We start from the raw sequence: 21,790 nt of genomic DNA, 5'->3' as shown, positions 1-21,790 counted from the left end.
CTCTGAAGCCATATGGGAGGGTCCCCGTGGCGGGTTATTATGAGTTGGATTGCTAGCTGCAAGGAGTGGCTGGTGGTTTTGAACCGCTGACCTTGTGGTTAGCAGCCCAACATATCACCCATTACAACACTTACTTCTTCAGAAAAATTCATGACCTGTGTTGGTCGTTCACTCATAGACGTCTTAAGATGGATGTGAAGGTTTATTGCGACCCATATGCAAAATCGATGTGAGGAAAGAATACTGGCATTGGATCAAAAAGTCCATTTTACTAAATTATAAGTTAATTAAACGGTCTCTCAGTGAAGCTAGGTTTTACTCATTTCACATTACAAATATGTTATGGGCTGAAGGCAATTTAAAAAATAGTCTTATTTAAAAATACATGGATTTATGATCACTCGCTTTCACGGTGTTTACCTTTTTGAGACCTGCATCTTTTATTTGGACCCCACTAATCGCAAGATCGAGGATTCAAACCCACCAGGCACTCTGAGGGAGCAAGATGAGACTGTCTGCTCTTGTTAAGATGGACAGTCTTGCGAACCCTATATGGGATCAACTCAATGGCAGTGGGTTTAACTGGTGCCACTGGACAGCCATTAGTCACACACACACACACACACACACACACACACACACGAGTTCCTACATAACTCTCAGCCTACAGATGTGCACGGGTGACACACCCCCTCAGAGATTCTTCAGAATTGGTTCCTGAACATTACAACATTTGATTGACGTTTCCACTCCTGGTCATCGTAAGTGCCAGGCACATTGCGTGTTGTTTGAAAGTACGGCCGCCAGCTGCAGAGAGGCCTTAGTCTGGTATGGTATCTTATTATCAGACTTGGCGGGACTCACCAAGGCAGGAGTTGGAGGGAGAGAGTGAGAGGCAGACAGGCGATCTATAAATATCTCCAGTGCCTTAAATGTCAAAGAATACATTCTCTCTCCTAATGAGCACACTGCCCTTTTAAAAAAAATTTAAATACTTGGACTTAGGTTAATGAATTAATCATGTAATCTATTTATTATTTACAGTCTATCAATTCCCCAGTAGGATGAGGTATAGTGCACATACATGCTCCATCACCACTGAGTCCATTTTGGTGCATGCCGGCTGCCTAGGACTGAGCAGAATTGCTGCAAAGCGTCTCCAAGGCGGAGATGTCTTGGCAGAAGCTACCTGCTGACACCTGCAGAGTGGTTGGTGGATTCAAATGGCTGACCTTTCTTTCAGTGACTAGCCCAGGGCTTGACCTCAGGGCTGCCAGGGCTCCTGTAAACTCCGCTGCTATCAGGTTCACTCAGACACATGGAGACCCCACAGGTGTCTGAGCAGAAGTCTGTTCCACAGGGCTTTCAGGGGATGGATTTTCAGAAGTAGATCTCCAGGCATTTCTTCTGAGGCACCCAGAAGTGGTCTTGAACCCCCAACTGTTCAGCTAAAAACCAAGTACATTAACTGTTCTCCCTGGGGACCCTGGGAAGCTGGCTGAGTGACTTAATTTATGTTGTAGAAACAACCATGTTTATAGCAACAGCAGGAAAAAAGAAACGCCCTGCTATGGAGTTTATGCTGACTCATCCCAACCCTAGAGGACAGTGTAGAACTGGCCCAGTGGGTTTCCAACACTGTCACTGTTTATAGGAATAGAAAGCCTCATCTTTCTCCTACGGAGTAACTGGTAGTTTTGAACTACAGACCTTGTGGTTAACAGCCCAACACGTAACCCGGTACTGACTGTTGAGTGGCCGTGACTCCAGGGTCTGCCATCTTCACTGCCCTGTAGTAACCACTGAAATGTCCAACAGGAACAGGGCCAGGGTGAGAAATCATGGCTGATACCCCACTCAGCCGGGGGTGGGCATGCCTGACCACCGTTGTTGCTGGACCCTGCAGGGCTACTCAGAAGAGTGGGAAGGACCCCGGGGAAAGGGCAGCTTCCCGGCCATGATAACGCCAGCCTATCAGAATGCCAAGAAAGCCCACGAGCTCGTGAGCGACGTAAGTACAGCCCCAGCCCCCCCCTCCCCCCCAGGTCAGCGGAGCAGAGAGACGGAGCGAAGGCTGTGCCTGGGCAGCTTAACCAGTAAGCAAGGGAAGCGTGGGCTCCCGTGTGCTTAGTGTGGTGGAAACACGTGAAGAAGCTCACTGCGGATTAGGAAGTGAGCACCTGTAGACCCCTGCTGGCCTTGTGACCGGGTTCTCCATCCCGGTTGGAGATGAGACGTTTGAAAAGGCTTTGCTTCTGTGAGCGGTGGCAGTGAGGCAGAGAGAAATAGCTAGAAACAGAGCTTTGATGTGATGCAAAACACGTGGAAGTGTTCACTCTCGATTAGCAAGTCAGCACAAGTAAGCCCGCGGGTCCAGGCATCTGAGTCAGGTCTTTGCCTTCTGCTTCCCCTGCGGTGACTAGCCGCGGGCCAGCTCAGCCCCGCCTCGCCACAGAGTGGCACGGACAGCCCACCGACCGTCTGTCCTCATGGGCAGGCTGGAGGAGGGCGTGGTAGAAACTCAGGGCTGCAGATTCCCCTGGGGCTTCCCTCCCGGTCTGGCTTTTCATGCAGAAGAGTGTAAAGTGGAGAAAGGATCTGTCAGCCTTTCATATGCAAGAGTTTCCACCGGAACAGTCCAGAAGCCGAGGCTGACGTTGGAAGTGGGGTGCCTTGGGAGTCCCCTTTCCTCACAGGGCAAGAAGACAGCGACGCAGGCCCTTTGTGTGTTTCTTCCAGATCAAGTACAGGCAGGACTTCAACAAGATGAGAGGGGCCGCACACTTCCACTCCCTCCCAGCGCAGGACAACTTGGCTCTGCAGCGCGCCCAGAGTGTGAACAAGCTTGTGAGCGAGGTGCGTGGTGGTGGGTGGCCACACCGCCGAGGTGGCCAAACAGAAACATACTCTGCTTAGCAGTACACCACTGCACGTGCTCTGTGTACATGGGCTGGAGAATGACACCCCATCAAATGCATTCAATAATAGAGATAGAATTAAATAAAATTCACTCTTTCTGTGACCGTCCAAAAGTTCCTTCCAGAACCTTTTTGGGCTGTGGACAGACACATGCGTCAGGCAGTAGCTGTCTCTCACTGCCAAGGAGTCAATGCCGACTTCTAGTGACCCAATAGGATAGGGCAGAATTGCCCCGTGCGTTTCTGAGACTGTAACTCTTTACAGGAGTAGAAAGTCCCGTCTTTCTCTCTCAGGGCCACTGGTGGTTTTGAACCGCTGACCTTACATTTTGCAGCCCAATGCTTCACCATGGTATCACTAGGGATCCTCTAATACAGTTGCCAAAATCATGGATGGCTCAACTTTTATTTATGGCAATATATAGTTGTTGTTCGGTACTCTGGAATCAGCTCCAACTCATAGTGAACCCGTGTCCAGCAGGACAAAACACTGTCCCGTGGCCATACCTCTGTGTCGGAGCCCCTTGCTACAGTTTCAGTGTCAATCCATCTTGTTGAGGGACCCTGCCTCTTTCCCGTGACGTTTCCACGCTGACGTCACAGCTGCGGTACCTGAGACAAAGTCTCACTTCTCTCATCCAAGGACTATTCCAGCTGTTCTTCCAGGCAGATTTGTTTGCCTCCCGGTAGTCCGTGGTACGTGCCATTTTATTTTCCAACGCCACAATTCAGCGGGATCCATTCTTCACTGGGTTTCATGTGTGTGGTCTGGCTTCCTCGTGCACACGAAGCGCTTGAACAAAGCCTGGCTTGGGTCGGGCATATCTGAGTCCTCTCAGTGACCTCTTCGCTTTTCAACACGTTAGAGAGGCCTTTTTCAGCAGTCGCCCAATGCAATATGCCGTTTGATTTCTTGACTGCTGCTTCTGTGGGTTTGATGGTGGATCGAAGTACAATGACAATGCAATTGTGAAAAGGTGACAAATCAAAGTCAAGAGCGTTTCAAGAGTGAGATTGCGGTCCTTCTCAGATGGTCATAGTCAGCCTGCTGAAAGGCTCTGGCTGCCGGCCGTGGCAGTTCCTCCCACCTTAGAGACCGGAGTGACTATCAAAAGCAAAGCCAAACTCACTGCTGTGGAGTCTCTTCCCACCCAGCGTCATCCTGTAGCACAGGGGACAGCTGCCCCTGTGGGTTTCCCAAACCGTGACTCCTTATGGGAGTAGAAAGCCTCATCTTTCTCCCCTGAGCACCTGGTGGTTCTGAACTACTGACCTTGAGGTTAGCAGCCCAGTGTGTGCCCACTATGCCACCAGGGCTCCTGCACTGGCGGCCAGAGAGTGTGTTTGTTTTGTCTGCCCAGCATTTGGGACAGGTCTACACAGTCTTATAAGGTTTCTGTGAGTGGGAATTGGTGAAATAGCACCCAACGACAGAGTCATTGCGCAGAGTCATGGCTCAGATTTAATAAAGATCATTTGGATTCGCTATCAGGACTAGGCAGACCTCTGAGTTGGCCGCTGCTTGCCATGGGAAGAATCAGGAGTATTAAAAGGATTCGCCTACATTGCTTACAGCTCAGAAGTAAATATGCCCGTATGCTAAAATATTTTTTTCCTCTGCTAACCTCTAAAAGTCAGTCTTTTGCCCCAAACATTTACCTTACTCATGGTCCTTTAATTTGGACTTGCCAGGAGTGACATCTTCCTGAGTCTCAGCAGGAGCCTCAAATTGTTTGAGGTCACAGGTGGATGCGGTGGCCTGGCATCTGCTTTGTAAACTCCAGATGATCTTGATGCTCTAGAATAGGGGTTGACAAAGTCTGACCCAAAGGCCTGATCAGGCCCACAGCCTGTCTGGAGACAAAGTCTGACGGGGATGCAGCCCCATCCAATTGTGGTCATACCATCTATGACTTTTCAGTGGTGTAGTGCTTAAGTAGTGGGGTGCTAACCACAAGGTCAGCATTTGAAACCACCAGCCAGCTTTTGGGGAGAAAGACTAGGGCTTTCTGTCCCCGTGAAGAGTTACAGTCTTGGAAGCTCACCGGGGGAGGGGGGGCAGTTCTACCCTGTCCTCTAGGGTGGCTATGGGCCACCATCAACTCTATGGCTGTGAGTTGGGCTTGGGTGGCTGCTTCCACTGAGACAGAGCTGAGCCGAGGCCACCGTGTGAGTTCACAAAGTAAAAAAGATTTACTATCGGGACAGTCAGAGACAAAGGTGGCTGACCCTTGCTTTAGACTCACAGGCCTGTGGGGACCTTCAAGCCCTCTCGTTGTCACACACGTGGGCAAGTGAAGTGTCTCATCCTGCATAGTAGAGACGTGCCCTGGGACCAGACACAGATCGATAGCAACCTGCCCCTGAAACGTTCACAGTTAACCAATGTTAAATTTTCATCTATGGTATAAATGAATGTCTGAATCTAAAACCGTATTACAGAATTAGAATTCAACGGCCGATACAGTTTCGTGTGGGGCTTTCCTTTGTTCACCGTATCATGCACATGTAATAAATTCTGCAGACTTCAAAAGGCATATTCCCACATGTATTTGATGAGTGAGGATAACAAATCACGTTGTATTTCCATTGGTAAGTGGCCAAAGGGGACTCTTCACTTTACCATTGCCCCTCTGTGGATTGAGTAAGACAAATGAGTTATCCCTCTATTAATGGTAATTGGCCTTCTGGTGCCTTCTCCAATTACCTGCGATGACTTGGAGTCTATTTAATAACGAGAGCCTCACATCTTCATCCAGCCACCCAGGGGAGCCCGGGGAGCCAACGTGTTCTAAATTAGAACACACTCTTTGCATGTGTGAGCGACCTCATTTCTTATCCTCCTTTACACTCTGTGGTTGTAGGGTAATGTCAGCTAGCAAGAGAGGTCACAAAAGGTCATCAACTTAGGATGACTTGTGATGCAAACAGCAGGAGAAAGCCAGGCCTTTCTACTCCCGTCAAGAGTTACAATCTCAGAAAGGGTCTCTATGAGTCGGAATTGACTCCCTGGCAGCAAGTTGTGCTTTTGTTTTTTCCACGATGCAAATAAAGATCCCAGGTGGCATTGCAGGTTAGGCCTTGGTGCTAACAACAAGGTTGGCACTTGACACCCTGAGGGAGAAAGGTGCTGCTCAGCGGGGGAGAGGAGAGGTGCTTGCCCCCCAGCAAAGATGTACAGTTTTGGAGACTCTATCTGGGGCTGCCAAGAGTCAGAAGCCACTGGGTGGTAGTGCACTTGGCTTGGTTCAGTGCAGATGGTTACTGCACTCTGATGCTGATAGAAAGGTCAGAGGTCTGCATTCACTCAGAGGTGCCTTGGCAGAAAGACCTGGCAATGCATGTTAGAAAAATCAGCCACTGAGCATCCTTTTCTCTGGCCCCCGGAGTCACCAGGAGGGAGCTCCTGTTTGGGGTTTTTATGAAGTACCTGCTTGTGCTTGGAAACAAAAACCACATACAGAGAAGTGCGCACATCAGCCACGTACTGAGAGAGGAATTTTCACAAGCGAATCAGCCACAGGATGTGATCGGAACAGCAGACACTCCACCCCCATCCTTTCCTCAGACATGGCCACTCCCCCAAGAGCAACCACCATTCGGAAGCCTAAAGCAAACTTTCTCAACTCCTTTGAGATGTATGAATCTGACAGCACACACTCTAGAAAGGGAGGAAGACATGTTTCTAACAGGCACCACAGACCGGATAGCTTAGTATTACAAATGAAACTCGCCGGGGGTTGCTTGCAGTCTCCTCTGGCTGCCATTTCAAAATCTGGGCGTGAGTTTTCTTAAAACGTCCTTGTCCAGTCTTGGAGTGGCTTGGGTGTGGACCTCTTGTGCTTCTGGTGTTTTGGAAAGCACTCGAGGACACAGGATAAACTACTGTGAGACACCTCAATTCAGGAGTGTGAGCAAGATCTCACAAGTCACCAGCGATGTGAGTGGTTCCCTCTGAGCCTGGTTGGGGCATTTTTGGGGCACAGATGCTAGGTCTCCTAAGAGACCGTCTATGGGAATGTGCTTGTGCATCTCAGGGACGCATGATGTGTCATGGGCCTGGTGTGAGATGGCCCAGAGTGCTACCTTTGATCTCATTCCCCAACGTCTCCCCCTCCATGCCTGACCAGGAGCTCACAGGGTCACAGGTAGCGCGGTCTTGTTGCATCTTGTATGTCTGCATCGCTGCACCCATATGGACAGCATATATGCTTGAGTAAAACTGGACAATGTGAGGATTTACAGAGAGGGTCTGAGGGTATATCCTGTACCTAATTGTATGATTTTACATCTGCTTAGCAGTGCATCACAGTCGTGCATTATCAGGCTCACTATAAGGCTCGGCGGGCAATTTATTTCATACAAGCATGGTGGTTTAGTGCATCTGCTTTGGAGCTGACAGACTTGGCTCTGCCATTAGCCAGCTGGCTGGCTTTGGCAAGTTGGTTAAGCTGTCTAAGCCCTATCGCCTCCTATGTAAAATAGTGTTGATAACAGTTCCGCTCTCCTTGGAGAGGGCTTATGAAGATTAGCTGCGACAAGTCGGATAGTGTTTGATGTATAGCAATAGTAGTTTATTGTTTAAATGGTCTCTTCCGCCCCAAACCCAATGATCTTTTAGGGCAGTGGATTTCACTGCTTCATTGGAAAAGTCTTCCCTTAGATCATGTCTTAGTTCCTAGTGAAGCTGTGACCCAAACACCACACTTGGGGGACTTAAATGAACAACAATTGATGTTCTCTAACTTTGTAGAGGACATGTCCGTTCCATGTCAGTTCCTTCTTTGTAGGCAGCCTGGGTGCCCCTTGGGTCCTTGGCTTGTAGAGGACCCTCACGCTGAGGGTCTGTTGAGTCTGTTCTGCTCCATTTTTGCTCATCAGACCCCATCTTTTTCTCGCATGCTTGCATTCTCATCTCCCTCTAGCTTCTTGGGCTCCCTTAACATTTAAATGGTTTTTCTTAGAAAAAGAAATTCAGAAGGTAGTTTCGCCTTCTATGTTTAACACAGTGATACCCTAACTCCTTTAAGAGATTCTGTTGGACCATTCCTATATAGATTTTGGACATTAAGGAGGACAATTTATCGCCAACTAGTTGGGAAGCGAATGCTTCGGTTGAACGTTTTGTGTTTCATGCAGAACAAATATAAAGAAAACTATGAGAACCACGTGAGAGGCCACTATGAAGGAGTTGGTATGGACAGACGGACTCTCCACGCTATGAAGGTTGGAAGTCTGGCGAGCAACGTGAGTTCTTTTGTTCCAAGTCCTGAGGACAGTTGGGATGCAGGAGGGGGGTAGGAACAATCCAGCCAATACATTTTTAATTGCCTCCCACCCCCGCCCTCACCCCACTGCCCACACTCCTTTTCGAAATCAATGTTCTACATTGTGAAGCCTGACTCGTATGAGTTTCAAAATGCCTGGCGATAGAAGCAAGGGCAGCCTCTTTCAAAAGAGTAAACTATCTATTTCCACTTCTGAGAGTCCAGGAGAAACACGTACACCTGATTCTTAGTTGAAGTTCTTAAAGCTTGCAATGCGCTTGTGATGGATTTGGAGTTGGTTGGTGTGGTCCATCCATCCATCTATTCCATCATGGCATTCCCTGAAGACCTATTGTGGCCAGGCAGTGTTCAAGGTGGTGGCCGAAACAGATCGAGGCCGTGTCTCTCTGTGTAACCTGGCTTTGGTTTGGCCAATCTGATTTGTAGGATTTCAAAGTAAAAAATACTTCAACGAAACAGATTTTATTATTAACACATAGAAACGCCAATTTTCCTCTATTGGAGAATCTGAAATTTGGCCTTTCCGTGGTGGTGGAAGGGGGGTGGGGTCAGGGGCGAAATGCTTTGGAGACTCTGGGCATTTATGTTCTTGTGATGAGTCAACACACTCTTCCGTTGTGGACCTGTGTGTCAGTGCCCCTTATGAGAAAACCAGTGAGGAGTTGAAAGATGAAGTAAATGCGCTCCCAATGAGAGTTAAGTCCATTTGGGATGAATGAAGGGGAAGACTTGAAATTAAGTCAAGATAAAAGTGTGAACACAAGTCAATTTTCTTTGGAGGTGATGAAACAGAATTAATTTTGTTTGTAGTCATTTTTAAGCTCTTCCTGACCACATTCAAGCAAAGTAAAAGAAAGTGTAGGACTTGTGTGTACGGGGCAAGTGTCACTTGTTTTTTCTTGTGTTTCAGATCGCCTATAAGGCGGATTATAAACACGACATCGTTGACTACAACTATCCAGCCACTCTTACGCCTTCTTATCAAACCACCGTGAAACTGGCTCCCTTGAAGGACGTAAGCCCGCTTTCGTTAGCAATTTCTGCTTGATTCCCTTTCACTGCCCTCCTAAGTCGTCCTTCAGCAACAAAAACAGGGAAGAAGATGTAGCAACGTGTAGGTGATGGAACGGACTGAGGAAAGAACTCTTTGACTTGGGAGTCCACACTCCGAGATGTTTAGGACAACTCTGATTTTCATTTTCAAAATATTTTCACTCTTCGGAGTGTGGTGGGCCCCATCTGCTGGACATGTTGAAAAGCATTGTTACATAGCAACAATAGCTGTTCTTTTTTTTTCTTTTATCTTTGGCCTGTGGTCAAGCACAGTCTTACTTGTGCTTACTTAATAATCTGTAGTGAATAATTTCACATGGGTTTTATCAAATTGTCCACTACAGACTACTAAGTGAGCACAGGTCAAAGTGAGCTCACTACTGAGTGATCACAGTGTGCTTACTTCCCACTGGGACTCCCCTGTAAAATCGCTCCCTGCAGACTAGTAAGCACAAGTAAGCCTGTGCTTACCTTGCTTACTGAGTTATGCCATCCCTGTCAGGAGCTGCAAACTTGGACAGAGGCTGTGCGCTATGAATTTTGGAGAGAGACTTAGAAGTTTCTCTAAGCCAAACTTAGAAGCAGAATCTTTGATGTGCTAGGAAAATGTGAAATTGTTCACCATTAATAAGTCAGCCGGCACCTACCTTGTTCGCTGGGTCCTCTGATATGCTTGTGGCAAGTGGAAGGACTTACTACTGATATTGTTGGGTGCTTTCCCACTCAGAATGGAGCCTTGCCCTAACTGGAGCTGTGTCCACAATGGTGACCTTGAAGCCCAGTGTTTCAATGTGAGGATTTAAGGGAGTAGCGTAAAAGGGCATTCAATTGAGAGCAGGTGGTAATGCTGACTCAATTCCCCCCCTCCCCCCGCCCCCCCCCCCCCCCCCGGTCTGGACTAAGTGTATGTGTCTTTAATGATCACAGCAGTGATGATATTTAATTATAGTTTAGGTGTCCCAAACAAAACTGATTCAATTAATTAAGTGGATAATTTTTGGGTCACAAAAATCTGGCTGCAAGGAAATTGTGAAAAAATTGAGAAACTACAGAAAGGACAAGGAAAGGGGACAAAAGCCATCCTCTATTTTAAAACATGCTTGGGGTAATTTAGCACGGCATGACGTCACACCTCTGCATCAGGAAGGGTTGTCTCCTACATCATTTCGTACCCAATTCAACAAAATATCTGATGATGACGGGTGTTTTTTTTGCAATTGACTTGGGCTTTTGCTGCTGACAGATGGGCCTTCCAATTTCTCCCTTTGGCCACGTGGTAAGGCCCCCGAGAGCAGGAGCAATTTGGGATTCAGCTGGGTTTTGCCAGTGTCCATGCCAGTGTGCTAGGCAGTGAAGAGCCGGAGTGAGGGTGGGAAGGGGTGGCAAGCAGGCAGCTTAGCCGGAGGGTGGAAAGTAGCCTACACGGTTTCCCATTTCCCAGCAACATTAAGTGAGGTAATCAACCCATCCCACTTGCAGTGACCCAAGATCAGACTTGACCACTGCCTAACCTACTGACTTTCTTCCTGGTCTCCATTCCCTGGGACCCTGGGCTCCAGAGCACCTCCTCTGAGTGTAAGTGTGTGCATTTGCGGTAGAATTCGGTGATCTATGCCCAGCAGCACAGCCAAGTTGGGATAGATTCCTACATGTCCGGATTTCCTTGATAATATGACTTGTTTACATGAGACTGTGAATCAAACCAGTAAATACCCATGCCCTGGGGAAGTCAGAGGTAAGAATTAAACCCGACCAAATGCCAAATGTAAATATTAACAGGAATTAGAAGTAGGCTCGAGGCTGGCAGTGCTTGGGCCAGACCCAGGCTGCGCATATAGTCCTGAGACGCTGGTATTCACGAAGTTCTCAGAATCTATTTACAGGAACATCTGTGCTTCCTCTTTCCGTCTGGTGGGCAAAGGACTATGCCATTGAGTGAGCAAGCATGGGTCCCTACTTGGGAAGCAGTCCCTTCAGATGGGTGGTAGAAATACTAATAGCATTAAAACAAGTCTCTGTTCTCAGGAAAGAGGCCCGTCAGGATGTAGGTTGAAGCAAGGGCCAAGCATTTGTGATGTGCCATTGATTTGCTTAATCATGGGGATTGTTAATGATGTCCTGCAGAGAGATGTAATTGCACCGCACAGCAGACTTAACGTGTAATTATCGGGCAGGAACATGCCTTTTAAAAATACACTTTCCCTCACATTAAATTTAGCATATTTCTGAATGCCGAGAGACTCTTTTTTTTGAGGTAACGATTATCCCTCTGAATACACGCATTAAGAAACCACTACATTCTAATCTCATTAATAGTTGACATTGAAGTGACTTTAAGTTCCTACTTTTCCCGACAGACCCCCACGTCCAAAACTCAGAACATGCAAAAGCTTCTCTCAAGCCAAAGTGATATTGTTCTTTATCCCCACGTTTAATGAAGAGCCCTGGACCCCAGTGTCAGGAGCACTCTTTTTTTCTCTTCTGGATGGTTCTCTTCTGGAAGCTAAAGTGTAAATGATTTGTTTGCACCCAGGATGTCTTCTCCTGTACAAACAATGCAGGCTCTGGCTGTTGGGAGCCCCTTAGTCACGTAATGAAATAGCAAGTGGCAGTTTGGGGAGAACAAGGACTACCTTCGGTTGAATTGGGCTGAGAATGTAGAGCTGAAAAGCGGTCTTGAGAGGCAGGCTGCTGGGACTTGAATTCCAGCTTGGACTTTGAAGGTGCGCTGGCAGCTCCGAGGGAGGAGTGTGTGGTGGCCTTGGGAGCGCCATGCAGCAGCTCTGCTTGGTCTGCTTGGGCCACGTGAGTCCCAGTGGACTTGGCAGCAGGGGTTTGTTCTGGAGTAGCAGAGGATTGAGATCATATCTCAATTTCTTCTGAGCTATAAAAGAGTAGAACGGAAGCTAGCAAGAGACATGGAGTAAGTTATAGGCTGAGACACAAAAACCTCCAAGAACCCAGGAAGCAGAACCTCAGAGAAAAGAACCTTCCTCTGGCGCTGACCCAGTGAGATGAAGCCTTCCTCCAGAACCAGGCCCCTGATTCCCACTCTGAGACTACTAAACAGAGACAAAATAGATGTCTGCTTGTTTAAGCTACTCACCAACGGGATTTCTCTACCTTATCCACATCCCAACCTCATCGCTGTACACAAAGATTACCACTCTACGGAGCGTTAGGGAAGCCATCTCTGCTCCTTTCTGTAGGTTTGCCACCTAACGATGCCTCCCTGAGCCAGGCGGTTTGGTTTTGTGGAATCTTTGTTCTTTCTATAAATGTAACCATTTCATATGTCTACTCACATATCTCACTTCTTTCTTTCAGCACTGTTCATAAAATTCATCTTTTCCCCCCATGTAGTTAGTCTCCCATTTTTACTTCTATGTCGTATCCCACTGTATACCATGATTTCTTTTTCTATTGTGCTGTCGATCCCACTGTATACCATGATTTCTTTTTCTATTGTGCTGTCGATCCCACTGTATACCATGCTTTCTTTTCCTATTGTGCTGTCGATCGACATCTGGGTGATGCTCAATTTGGCAGCATTGTCAAGCGCATCAGAATGAGTTTTCTGCTCCATTCTTCCAGTTTTCCTTGCACATCTATTTCATTTGGCAGAGGATTGCCGAGGCATAGGACACGCGTGTGTACCAGATGCTAAGCGGTTTTCCAAAGTGGCTACTGTACCAATTTGCACTTTTAACGATAATGTCCTGGGAGTTTCTGTGGCCGGAAAGCCCCTAACTAACATTTAGATACTGTCAATGTTTTTGTGAGTGTGGAAGAGTATATCATGGTGGCCTTTATGTCCATTCCTCTGATTGACGATGTGGACAAGGGTCTTTGCATATGCTTATTGGTCATCCGACTGACCCTTATTATCAGCTGTCTGTTCCCATCACTCGGCTCCTCAGTGTTCAGCTTTTCTGTCTGTGGGCTTGGGACATTGATTGGAATCCAATCTGAATCTTTGATTTCTTTCCTAGTCAGTTTGAGAATCGCCATTCGGTGCATCTAGGGAGCTAAGCACATCTGAGCGAAAGGAGTAAGTGAGACCTTTTTGTGTCTCTTTTTGCCCAGGTCAACTACAGGCAAAGCATCGACAAGCTGAAGTACAGCTCTGTGAGCAGCACTCCTCAGCTCGTTCAGGCCAAAATCAACGCCCAACAGCTGAGCCGTGTAAGTTACCTGCCCCTGCCCAACCGTGTCGGGTTGTCTTGTGGTTGCCTTTTGGCTCCTGGGCAACTGGGTCCCCAACGATTTGACTTTCATTAATGGTGGTCTATGTGATATACACACATACATACATATATATGCATATACACACATACACACACATATATATGCACACATACATACTTGCACACATGAAATAACTCCTCCTCCTTAAGAGCATTTTATTATGGAGAACTTCAAATATATTCAGAAATGGAAATCACAGCAAAACAAATCCCCGTGTATCTACCATGCAGCTTCAACAACGATCAACCCCCTTGCTCTAGCCATAGGCCTATGCACTTGTATTGTCATTTTATTTTTGAAGAAATGCCAGGAATTGCATCATTTCATCTATAAATATTTCTGTCTGAATCCCTAAAAGATGATAAGAAATGACCCATACGTTGACACTTTTTAACATATCACACCTAAAACTGAAAAACCGTTCCTGTGATCACCAATGCCCAGTTGTCTCGTAATGCGGAAGGTCAATGGTCTCCTAATGGTATGATTTGTTGGAAGTATTTTTGAGTCGGGATCCAAGCAAATGCCACGTTGTGGCTTCCTTTCAATTACTTGTTGAGGAAACTGGGTTGTTTGTCTGGTCCAGTTGGCCACTGCCTGAGTTTTGCCAATTGCATCCCAGAGTGCTTTGCTGGCATCCCTCTGGCTTCTGCCTTTGCAGTAGCCATGGGGTGTTTAGAGTTGACTAGGCTATAATTTTTGGACAAGACTGCTTCTCAAAGGATGCTGTATTCTTTAATCAGAAATCACACACTATCTCAGTGACTCTCTCTTTAAAATGAATGGATAAGGGTTTTTAAATAGTTTCATTGTGCATATAAATATAATTTACCAAGTCAACATTTGTTATACATACAATTCACTGACACGGGTTTCATCCATCACACTGTGAAGCCTGCCATTTTCCATTTCCATAGTATTCTACCACAGGTAACCGAAACTTCGTGTGGCTGTCCTGTGGGTGTGCTTCATTTAAGATGGCTCCCCCAGGATAGTCAGTCATCAGGGAGTTACTGTGAGCACCTAGTCTGCATATAGGGAGACGTTTAGTATTGTGGCAAGTTTTCAGAGTTTGCCCGGACCACCCTCAGTATGAGTCAGGCGAGTTAGAGAGCTCGCTACGGAGACTTGTTGGTTGCTTTTGCAAACTCACAGTGTTCAGAATGCCGTTGGGCTGTTTTGCTTTTCATATGACACATTCGATTGGTTGATTCACAACATTGATAAAACACCAAGTGTCATTCGGAAATCTAGAAACGCCATCTCAGGAAAGGAGGGGGGGTGCTTTCTGGAGGTTTCCCTCCTGCCCATCCACCTCCCCAGCCCCGCCATTCACTCATGACGTATTTCTACTCCAACAGGTAAACTACCGCGCCGACTATGAGAGAAACAAGCTGAATTACACACTCCCGCAGGATGTACCTCAGATGGTAAAGGCCAAAAGCAACGCTGACCTGTTTAGTGAGGTGAGGACACAGCCCGGTGAGAACCCGTGGCAGGGTTATGCACAGATGTGGAAAAAAATAAGCGCCTTGGCTAGCCTGATAAGTGAGAAGTGTTCCAGCCACGAGAGACGGTCACCAAAGTACTCATCAGACTGCACATGTGGATTCCACCGTTTCTGTACTTCCCCGGAGGAACATTGATTATAGCAGCTAAAGCATGAACACACACACACACACACACACACACACACACACACACTCACACTCACACACGCATACCATTATCCTGGTGACTTCTGGCCTGTGCTTGGCTGTGGGTAACACATGTAAGTATGGAAAACATTGACCTTAATTACCAGCCTCTTCCTGGACCCACAAAAGGCGTGTGCGTTGGCTGCTCATTCTCAGTGGGATTTGTAGGCCAAGGAGAAGAACAAAAGGAGCCAACATTGTTTTGAATTCCTGCCCTTTGCTCTGGTGGCATTGTGGTTCAGTGTCCCACTGCTAGCAGAAGGCTGATGGTTGGGACCCTCTGTGGTTCCAGGGGACAAAAGTCTGGGGACCTGTACTCATAGAGATTATAGTGTTGGGGAAAAAGTAACTCAGTCGTACAGTGGAGGTGCTGAGTCAGAGTCAACTTGATGGCAATGAGTTATGGGTTCTACTCCTGTGCTGGATGTTGGGCGAGGCACTGGGCATATTGAATTACACCCACTCCTCACTTATCAACATGCTTAGGCTCCAAAGACAAGGTCATTATGCGGAAATTGGTATCACGTTGAAATGGAGGGTGATCACATCGGGTTATAAACTAGAAGGCGTAAAGGCCAAATCTGGTGCAGCGTAACTACTACATGGAGCATTACAGAACTGCCAACTATTATTGTGTCAGGGTTGTATCCTCTCACGCTACTGATTCAATATGTATGCCGAGCAAATTTTCAGAGAAGCGGGACTATATGATCACGAATGTAGTATCAGGATTGGAGAAAGGATTACTGATCGCCTGCGGTATGCAGATGACACAACTTTGCTCGCTGAAAGTGAGGAGGACTTGAAGGACTTGCTGACGAAGGTCAAGGATCGAAGCCTTCAGTGTGGATTACAATCAATGTAAAGAAAACCAAAAATGTCACTACTGGACCAGTCGGTAACATCAGGATAAATGGGGAAAACATTGAAGTTGTCAAGGATTTTATCTTGCTTGGATCCACAATCAGAGCTCATAGAAGCAGCAGGCAAGAGATCAAAGGACGCATGGCACTGGATAAATCTGTTGCGTAAGACCTCTTTGTTGAAAAGCAAGGATGTTACTTTGAGGACAAAGGTGTGCCTGACCCAAGTGATGGTATTTTCAATTGCCTCGTTCCCCTGTGAAAGAGAAACTTTGAATGAGGAAGACCAAAGAGGAAGCTATGCGTTTGGATTATGTTGCTGGTGAAGAATACTACAAACACCAGGGACTGTCAAAAGAACAAACAAATCTGCCTTGGAAGAAGTACAGCCGGAATACGCATTGGAGACAATGAGTACTCGTGTCCTTCGCATGTGTTGCCAGGGGAGACCAGTCTCTGGAGAATAGCATCCCTGCCCCTTAAAGTGGGGGAGCAGTGAAAAAGAGGAAGTCCCTCGACAATGCATTGCCACAGTGGCTGCACCCGTGGGCTCATGCATCAGCACAATTGCGAACCTGGCGCAGGGCCTGGCCGTGCTTCATTCTGTTGTACACAGGGCCACCGTGAGCATCGGCGCCTCACAACAACACATGCTAGATCTGTGACAGCAGGTAGTACACAGGTGAGCATCACCCCTCTCAGGTGGTATTGTGAAGACACAGTTAATAGCATGGGCTTTGGTTTCGGTTGGACCTGGGTTCCGTGTCAACACTGACAGTTGTTACTTCTGGCGCCCTGGGTGAGCTCTTTAAGGTCTCTTAGTCTCTCAGGCTTAATGCATAGAGTTACGATTAATGGGCACAAGGCTCCTGGGAAGGAGCCAATAAATGGTAGTCTTTATTACCAGGGACCCCTGGGTAGTGCAGGGACAGCCAGAAGGTTGGCAGTTCATCTCCACCAAGAGATGTTGAGAGAAGCTCTCAAAAGGCCCTGGCCATGCAAACACCATGGAGCACAGCTCTACCCTGAAGCCTCTGGGATGACCAGAAGTCAGAATTGGCTCAAGAGCAACTGGTTTGTGCCTTTGGTTTTCCATGGTTTTCCACAGGGATAGCCGTACCTTAGGACTGTGTTCCACTTATCACTTTAGAGTCTGCTTTCCTATTCTGGACGCAATGCACTCTCACGTTAGGCAGATGATCTGCTAGTCACTTTATGGGGGCGGGGGTGTACATTGAGGCCTAAAGAGGAGAAGTGATTTGTCCGTGATCCCATGATTAGGTTTTTATCTCTGAGCTCGGAGGAACACGTGACTCTTGTCTTTGCCTGATCCCATCACCACCTCCCTGCTGGGTCCCACCACCAAGCACTCAGTTAGCTGGGCTGATAATTACTATTATTATTTGATAACCGCAGCCAAGATTATGTTCTGCAAACAGATGAAGAGACTTTGCTTTTTCTTAAAAAAAAAAAAAGAATATCCTCTTCGACTTTTGGCAAGGAAATGGATAGCGACTCTGGCTCACCTGTGCTTCTGTTTGTCAGGTGAAGTACAAAGAAGGCTGGGAGAAGACCAAGGGGAAAGGCTTTGAGATGAAGCTGGATGCCATGTCTCTGCTGGGTGCCAAAGCCTCGGGGGAGCTTGCCAGCAATGTAAGTTTTCTCTCATTAACTTGGAAATGCATCAGCAACGGTGCCCATAACACGTCAGTGGTCCTGCAGAAAAAAATAACAATGACTGTTAGCGTTGTAACCATCAGGCCACTTTAATCTTCGTTGGGATTCATGGAAGGTGGGGAGGTGTCTTTTCCCATCATTCCCTTTGTACTTGTTCAAACCAGAGCCCCGTAGACGGTGCCGTTTCTCTCCCACTCACAGTAGACTTTCTTCTCTCTCTCCAGATTAAATACAAAGAAGAGTACGAGAAAACAAAAGGCAGAGCCATGGGGACCACAGACTCTAGGCTTCTGCACTCCCTGCAGGTTGCCAAGATGAGCAGCGAGGTAAATGCATCTCTCCTTCCCCGCCTTTGATGGAAAGTTGTGTTGCCTTAAGAGTTTTCCCTCGGCCTACCTCGCTGGGCACTTTCAGCCATCGGAAGCCTCTCCCTTTCCTGGATCAGATGAGCAGCTTTTCCAGTGTCTATTTTTCCCAAAGCCTAGCCTTTCTGTTAAAGCTGATGAGGCGTGTGGTCCTGAGGTTGACCAGTATCTACTGAGCAAGAGACAAAAGTATCCGACTCTATTGGCTCATTTCATCATACACGTTGACTGGCTAAGGATTATGGGTAAGATAGTGGGGCTAGAAGAATGAACAACACATTACAGATTCTTCCCTAGCTCGACTGTACACGGCAGGGTTGCTGACAATCATCCCGTGATTATTGTGGCAGTGTCTTGAGTGGATCCCCTGGTCACCAGTCTGAGAGGCATTCAGACTCCTCAACGAAAAGCAGGCAGTGCAGGGTCCAGTCAATCCGCGTGAAGCTGCTTGTAAATCGCTCTAGTGGCTGGAGGCTAACTTTGTCCCATGGCTTGGATGTTGCTTCCCCTAAATCTTTGGAGAAGAGAGTTCTGCTAGAAAGGAGAGAGCTAGTTTCGAACCAACTTTCCCAGCCAATGTTGAATAGGAAAAATGACCACACGAGTGTAGGGTTTCTACCTAGGACTCAGGGAGGAGGTGGTGGGGTGGGAGGGTGGTAGGGGTGGTGGTGAGGGCTGTGTGTGTGTGTGTGTGTGTGTGAGAGAGAGAGAGATAGAGAGAGAGAGAGAGAGAGAGAGAGAGAGAGAGAGAGAGAGAGAGAGAGAGAGAGAGGAGGCATGCTCTGTTGTGACGGTGCTGTTGAATATAGTTGCCTGATGAGTCCTTAGCAGCCAGGTCTTGAATAGAATCAGACAACTGCATCTGGGATTCTATATTGAAAGTGCCGACAGAACAGGTCCTAAGGCATGCATGGCCATAAAGCATGAAGCGATATGGAGCGTTTAGCTTAAGTTTAGGCGGAGAATACAGAGGTGTTTCAGATTTGCCCTTGGAGCCCCTGAGGTCAGAAAGATTGTGCTGTGTCCAAGGTCATATGGTAGTCAGCCATAGTGATGGAAGGATAGAGAATTAGACCTCAGTACTCTGCCTTAGGACCCTACCCTCCTTCTACAATAGCACACAACCTTTCCCTGGGACCACACCACAGTTACGGCCACCCTCATCATTGCCAGTATCGTCACCACCAGCACCATCATCCCCACCCCAATTACCACCACCGCCATCGCCACCATCTTAATCAACATTATCTCCCTGGCTTATGTGTATCAAGTGCTTGTTCTGTACGAGCCTCTGTATTAACCACGCTCAGCAGCGGTTTCATCTACTTATTACGACAGTTCTCTGAGGAAAGCAAGCACTTAGAGGGAAGACATAACGTCCCAGGATTCACCCGTCAGGAAAGGACTGGTCCAGGTTTGAACTCAGATTAGTTTGGCTCTGGAGGCCAAGATTATTACTCTGCCTCCCAAGCTTTTCCGGGAGCCATGGCTAGAGTGCTGTTGCAGTTCACACAGTAGGGTTCGGGAGAGGCCTTTCTGCTTGAGACAAGGGGGTGGGAAGCTGCGGGCCCTTGTTGTCTTACAGGTCCTGCCTCTCTGACCGTTGTGCAGTCTTATCCACACTGCCAGTTCTTCACCAAAGTCTGGAAATCTTTCCCATGTTTTCCCCAACACCTCTGCAAGAGCAGGTGGTCAAACCTGGGCCTTGTTTTTGTACACTCAAGGTTGAGTACAAGAAAGGCTTTGAGGAGAGTAAGACCCACTTTCACCTGCCCATGGACATGGTGAACATCAGGCATGCCAAGAAGGCTCAGGCTCTTGCCAGCGACCTGGACTACAGGAAGAAACTGCACAAGTTCACGGTGCTGCCTGAAGACATGAAGACCAGCTGGGCCAAGAAAGCCTACGGGCTCCAGAGTGAGGTGGGCCCGCCCGCCAAGGCTGGGCACCTCCTATACCTGCATGCAGTAATACGTTCAAAACGCATTGAGCTTACGTGGGAGTCTATTACATAACTCTCAGCGGGGAGGCTGGAGACTACCTTTAGGAGCCATTGGCACTCTTTAAAAAGTCTGGGAAGAATAGCTGGAGGTGTTCTTGGCCCAGGGAGGATGGATTGGGAGGAGTTGGGGCTCAGCGCTGTTGGGAAAATCAAGATGTGTTTGTAATAGGGGGTCCAGAGGAAACAGATGTGACCATAGTAAGTAATGTTGGGAAATTAGCAGGTGAGCCAAGAAGACCCTTGGTGATAAAGGTACGAGATGCTCTATTTTCAGGAAGTTTTCAGTACTAAGATAGAATGTGAGTACCTGCTAGGTCCAGACAGACCAGAAAAGACCAGGAGACGAGGCACTTAGGAGGACAAGGGAAGAGTGGGGCAGGGTTTTCCTAATTCTTTCCTAAACTCTGCTCTGTCTGCACCTAGGTGCCTGGTTAGAACTTGTGGCCCTTTCTCTTGCAGCTGCAGTACAAGGCCGACCTGGCATGGATGAAGGGAGTCGGGTGGCTGACCGAGGGGAGTCTCAATCTGGAGCAAGCCAAGAAGGCTGGTCAGCTGGTCAGCGAGGTAACCTGAGCCTAAGCACCTGGTCCCAGGGTCTTCTCAGCTCCCGAGTCACCAGTGCGATCTTTTCCTATGGTCCCCTCACCCCCTCCATGCTGGCTTATTCTGAGTAGGATTCAGACAAGAGGACTTTTCCATTTTATACCTCTAGCTCACCCCCTAGTTCACTAGCTTGTAACAGACACCCTCACAATGACCTGGGGTGGTCACTGTAAGACTATTTTAGGAACAAGCTCCATCTAATGAATAATTTAACTTGAAGGTTTGTAATCCATAGTTCAGCAGCACAATGCTTAAACTCTCAGTTGGTACCAGAAAGGTTAGTTGTTTGAAGCCACCCAGCCGCTCCAGGGGAAAAAGATCTAGTGACTTGCTTGCCTAAGTAGTACACCCTCAGGAACCCCATGGGGGCAATTCCAGCCTCATAGGAGGCCAATAGGAGTTGGAATCCACTGGGTGACACACAACACCAATATTCAGTAGGCATCTCTGGGTGCCCTTGTCTGCTAACTCAAAGTTTTAGAGAAGTGAGTTCACCCAGAGGTGCCTTGGAAGAAAGGCCTGGTGATCTCCCAGTGAGAACCCATTGGAGCCCAGTTCTACCTTGGCACCCACGAGTTTGTCATGAGTTGGAATTGTTGGCTGCTGGTTTCCTGTCTCGTCAACTCACACCTGGGGAGACTTAGCCTCTTGAGCGAGTCTTGACTCGGAGAGTTCAATATTTGGAAGTCAGCATTCTCCTTGTGGCTATGCCCCAGACTCCCTGATGACTTGGGTCAAAGTCACTGAACTGTGCTGTCCCTCCCCCTCTACCCCCCCCTACATAACCAGAAGGTTGGTTGGAGGAATCTTTAAGGTTCCCTCCAGCTCGACACTGGAGCTTTATGAAGCTGGACTGGATGGTAGGCAGGAGAGAACTTGAAGGTCATTTTGTTCAGACATAGTTTTCACGCAGGGACTCCGTTTACTGTCTTCAGAGGGGATGCTTGTCCTGAGGCCAGGAAGGCTGAGCCAGCATCTCTCTCGCAAAGGATAATAGCCATCATGCCCCTTAGTGACAGGCAGTGATCATATAATCAGTGCTGTCATCTGTTGACTCGTGTGTGTGTCACACATGC

At 47.7% G+C, this 21,790-nt stretch overlaps 1 protein-coding gene across 1 annotated transcript in view; it reads left to right on the top strand.

The window, feature by feature from the left end:
* NRAP (nebulin related anchoring protein) overlaps nucleotides 1-21,790 on the top strand; it is a 75,555-nt gene that overhangs the window by 13,452 nt on the left and 40,313 nt on the right. The window contains exons 10-21 of the mRNA XM_075533669.1: nucleotides 1,907-2,011; nucleotides 2,740-2,856; nucleotides 6,232-6,257; nucleotides 6,780-6,858; nucleotides 8,058-8,165; nucleotides 9,117-9,221; nucleotides 13,346-13,444; nucleotides 14,869-14,973; nucleotides 17,613-17,720; nucleotides 17,969-18,070; nucleotides 19,834-20,031; nucleotides 20,571-20,675. Coding sequence (XP_075389784.1) covers nucleotides 1,907-2,011; nucleotides 2,740-2,856; nucleotides 6,232-6,257; nucleotides 6,780-6,858; nucleotides 8,058-8,165; nucleotides 9,117-9,221; nucleotides 13,346-13,444; nucleotides 14,869-14,973; nucleotides 17,613-17,720; nucleotides 17,969-18,070; nucleotides 19,834-20,031; nucleotides 20,571-20,675 — 1,257 coding nt within the window. The remainder of the gene's footprint in view (nucleotides 1-1,906; nucleotides 2,012-2,739; nucleotides 2,857-6,231; nucleotides 6,258-6,779; nucleotides 6,859-8,057; nucleotides 8,166-9,116; nucleotides 9,222-13,345; nucleotides 13,445-14,868; nucleotides 14,974-17,612; nucleotides 17,721-17,968; nucleotides 18,071-19,833; nucleotides 20,032-20,570; nucleotides 20,676-21,790) is intronic.

Source organism: Tenrec ecaudatus, chromosome 16, assembly GCF_050624435.1.
Source record: "Tenrec ecaudatus isolate mTenEca1 chromosome 16, mTenEca1.hap1, whole genome shotgun sequence".
Taxonomy (NCBI): Eukaryota; Metazoa; Chordata; class Mammalia; order Afrosoricida; family Tenrecidae; genus Tenrec; species Tenrec ecaudatus.
This window is presented reverse-complemented; position numbering and strand designations above follow the sequence as displayed.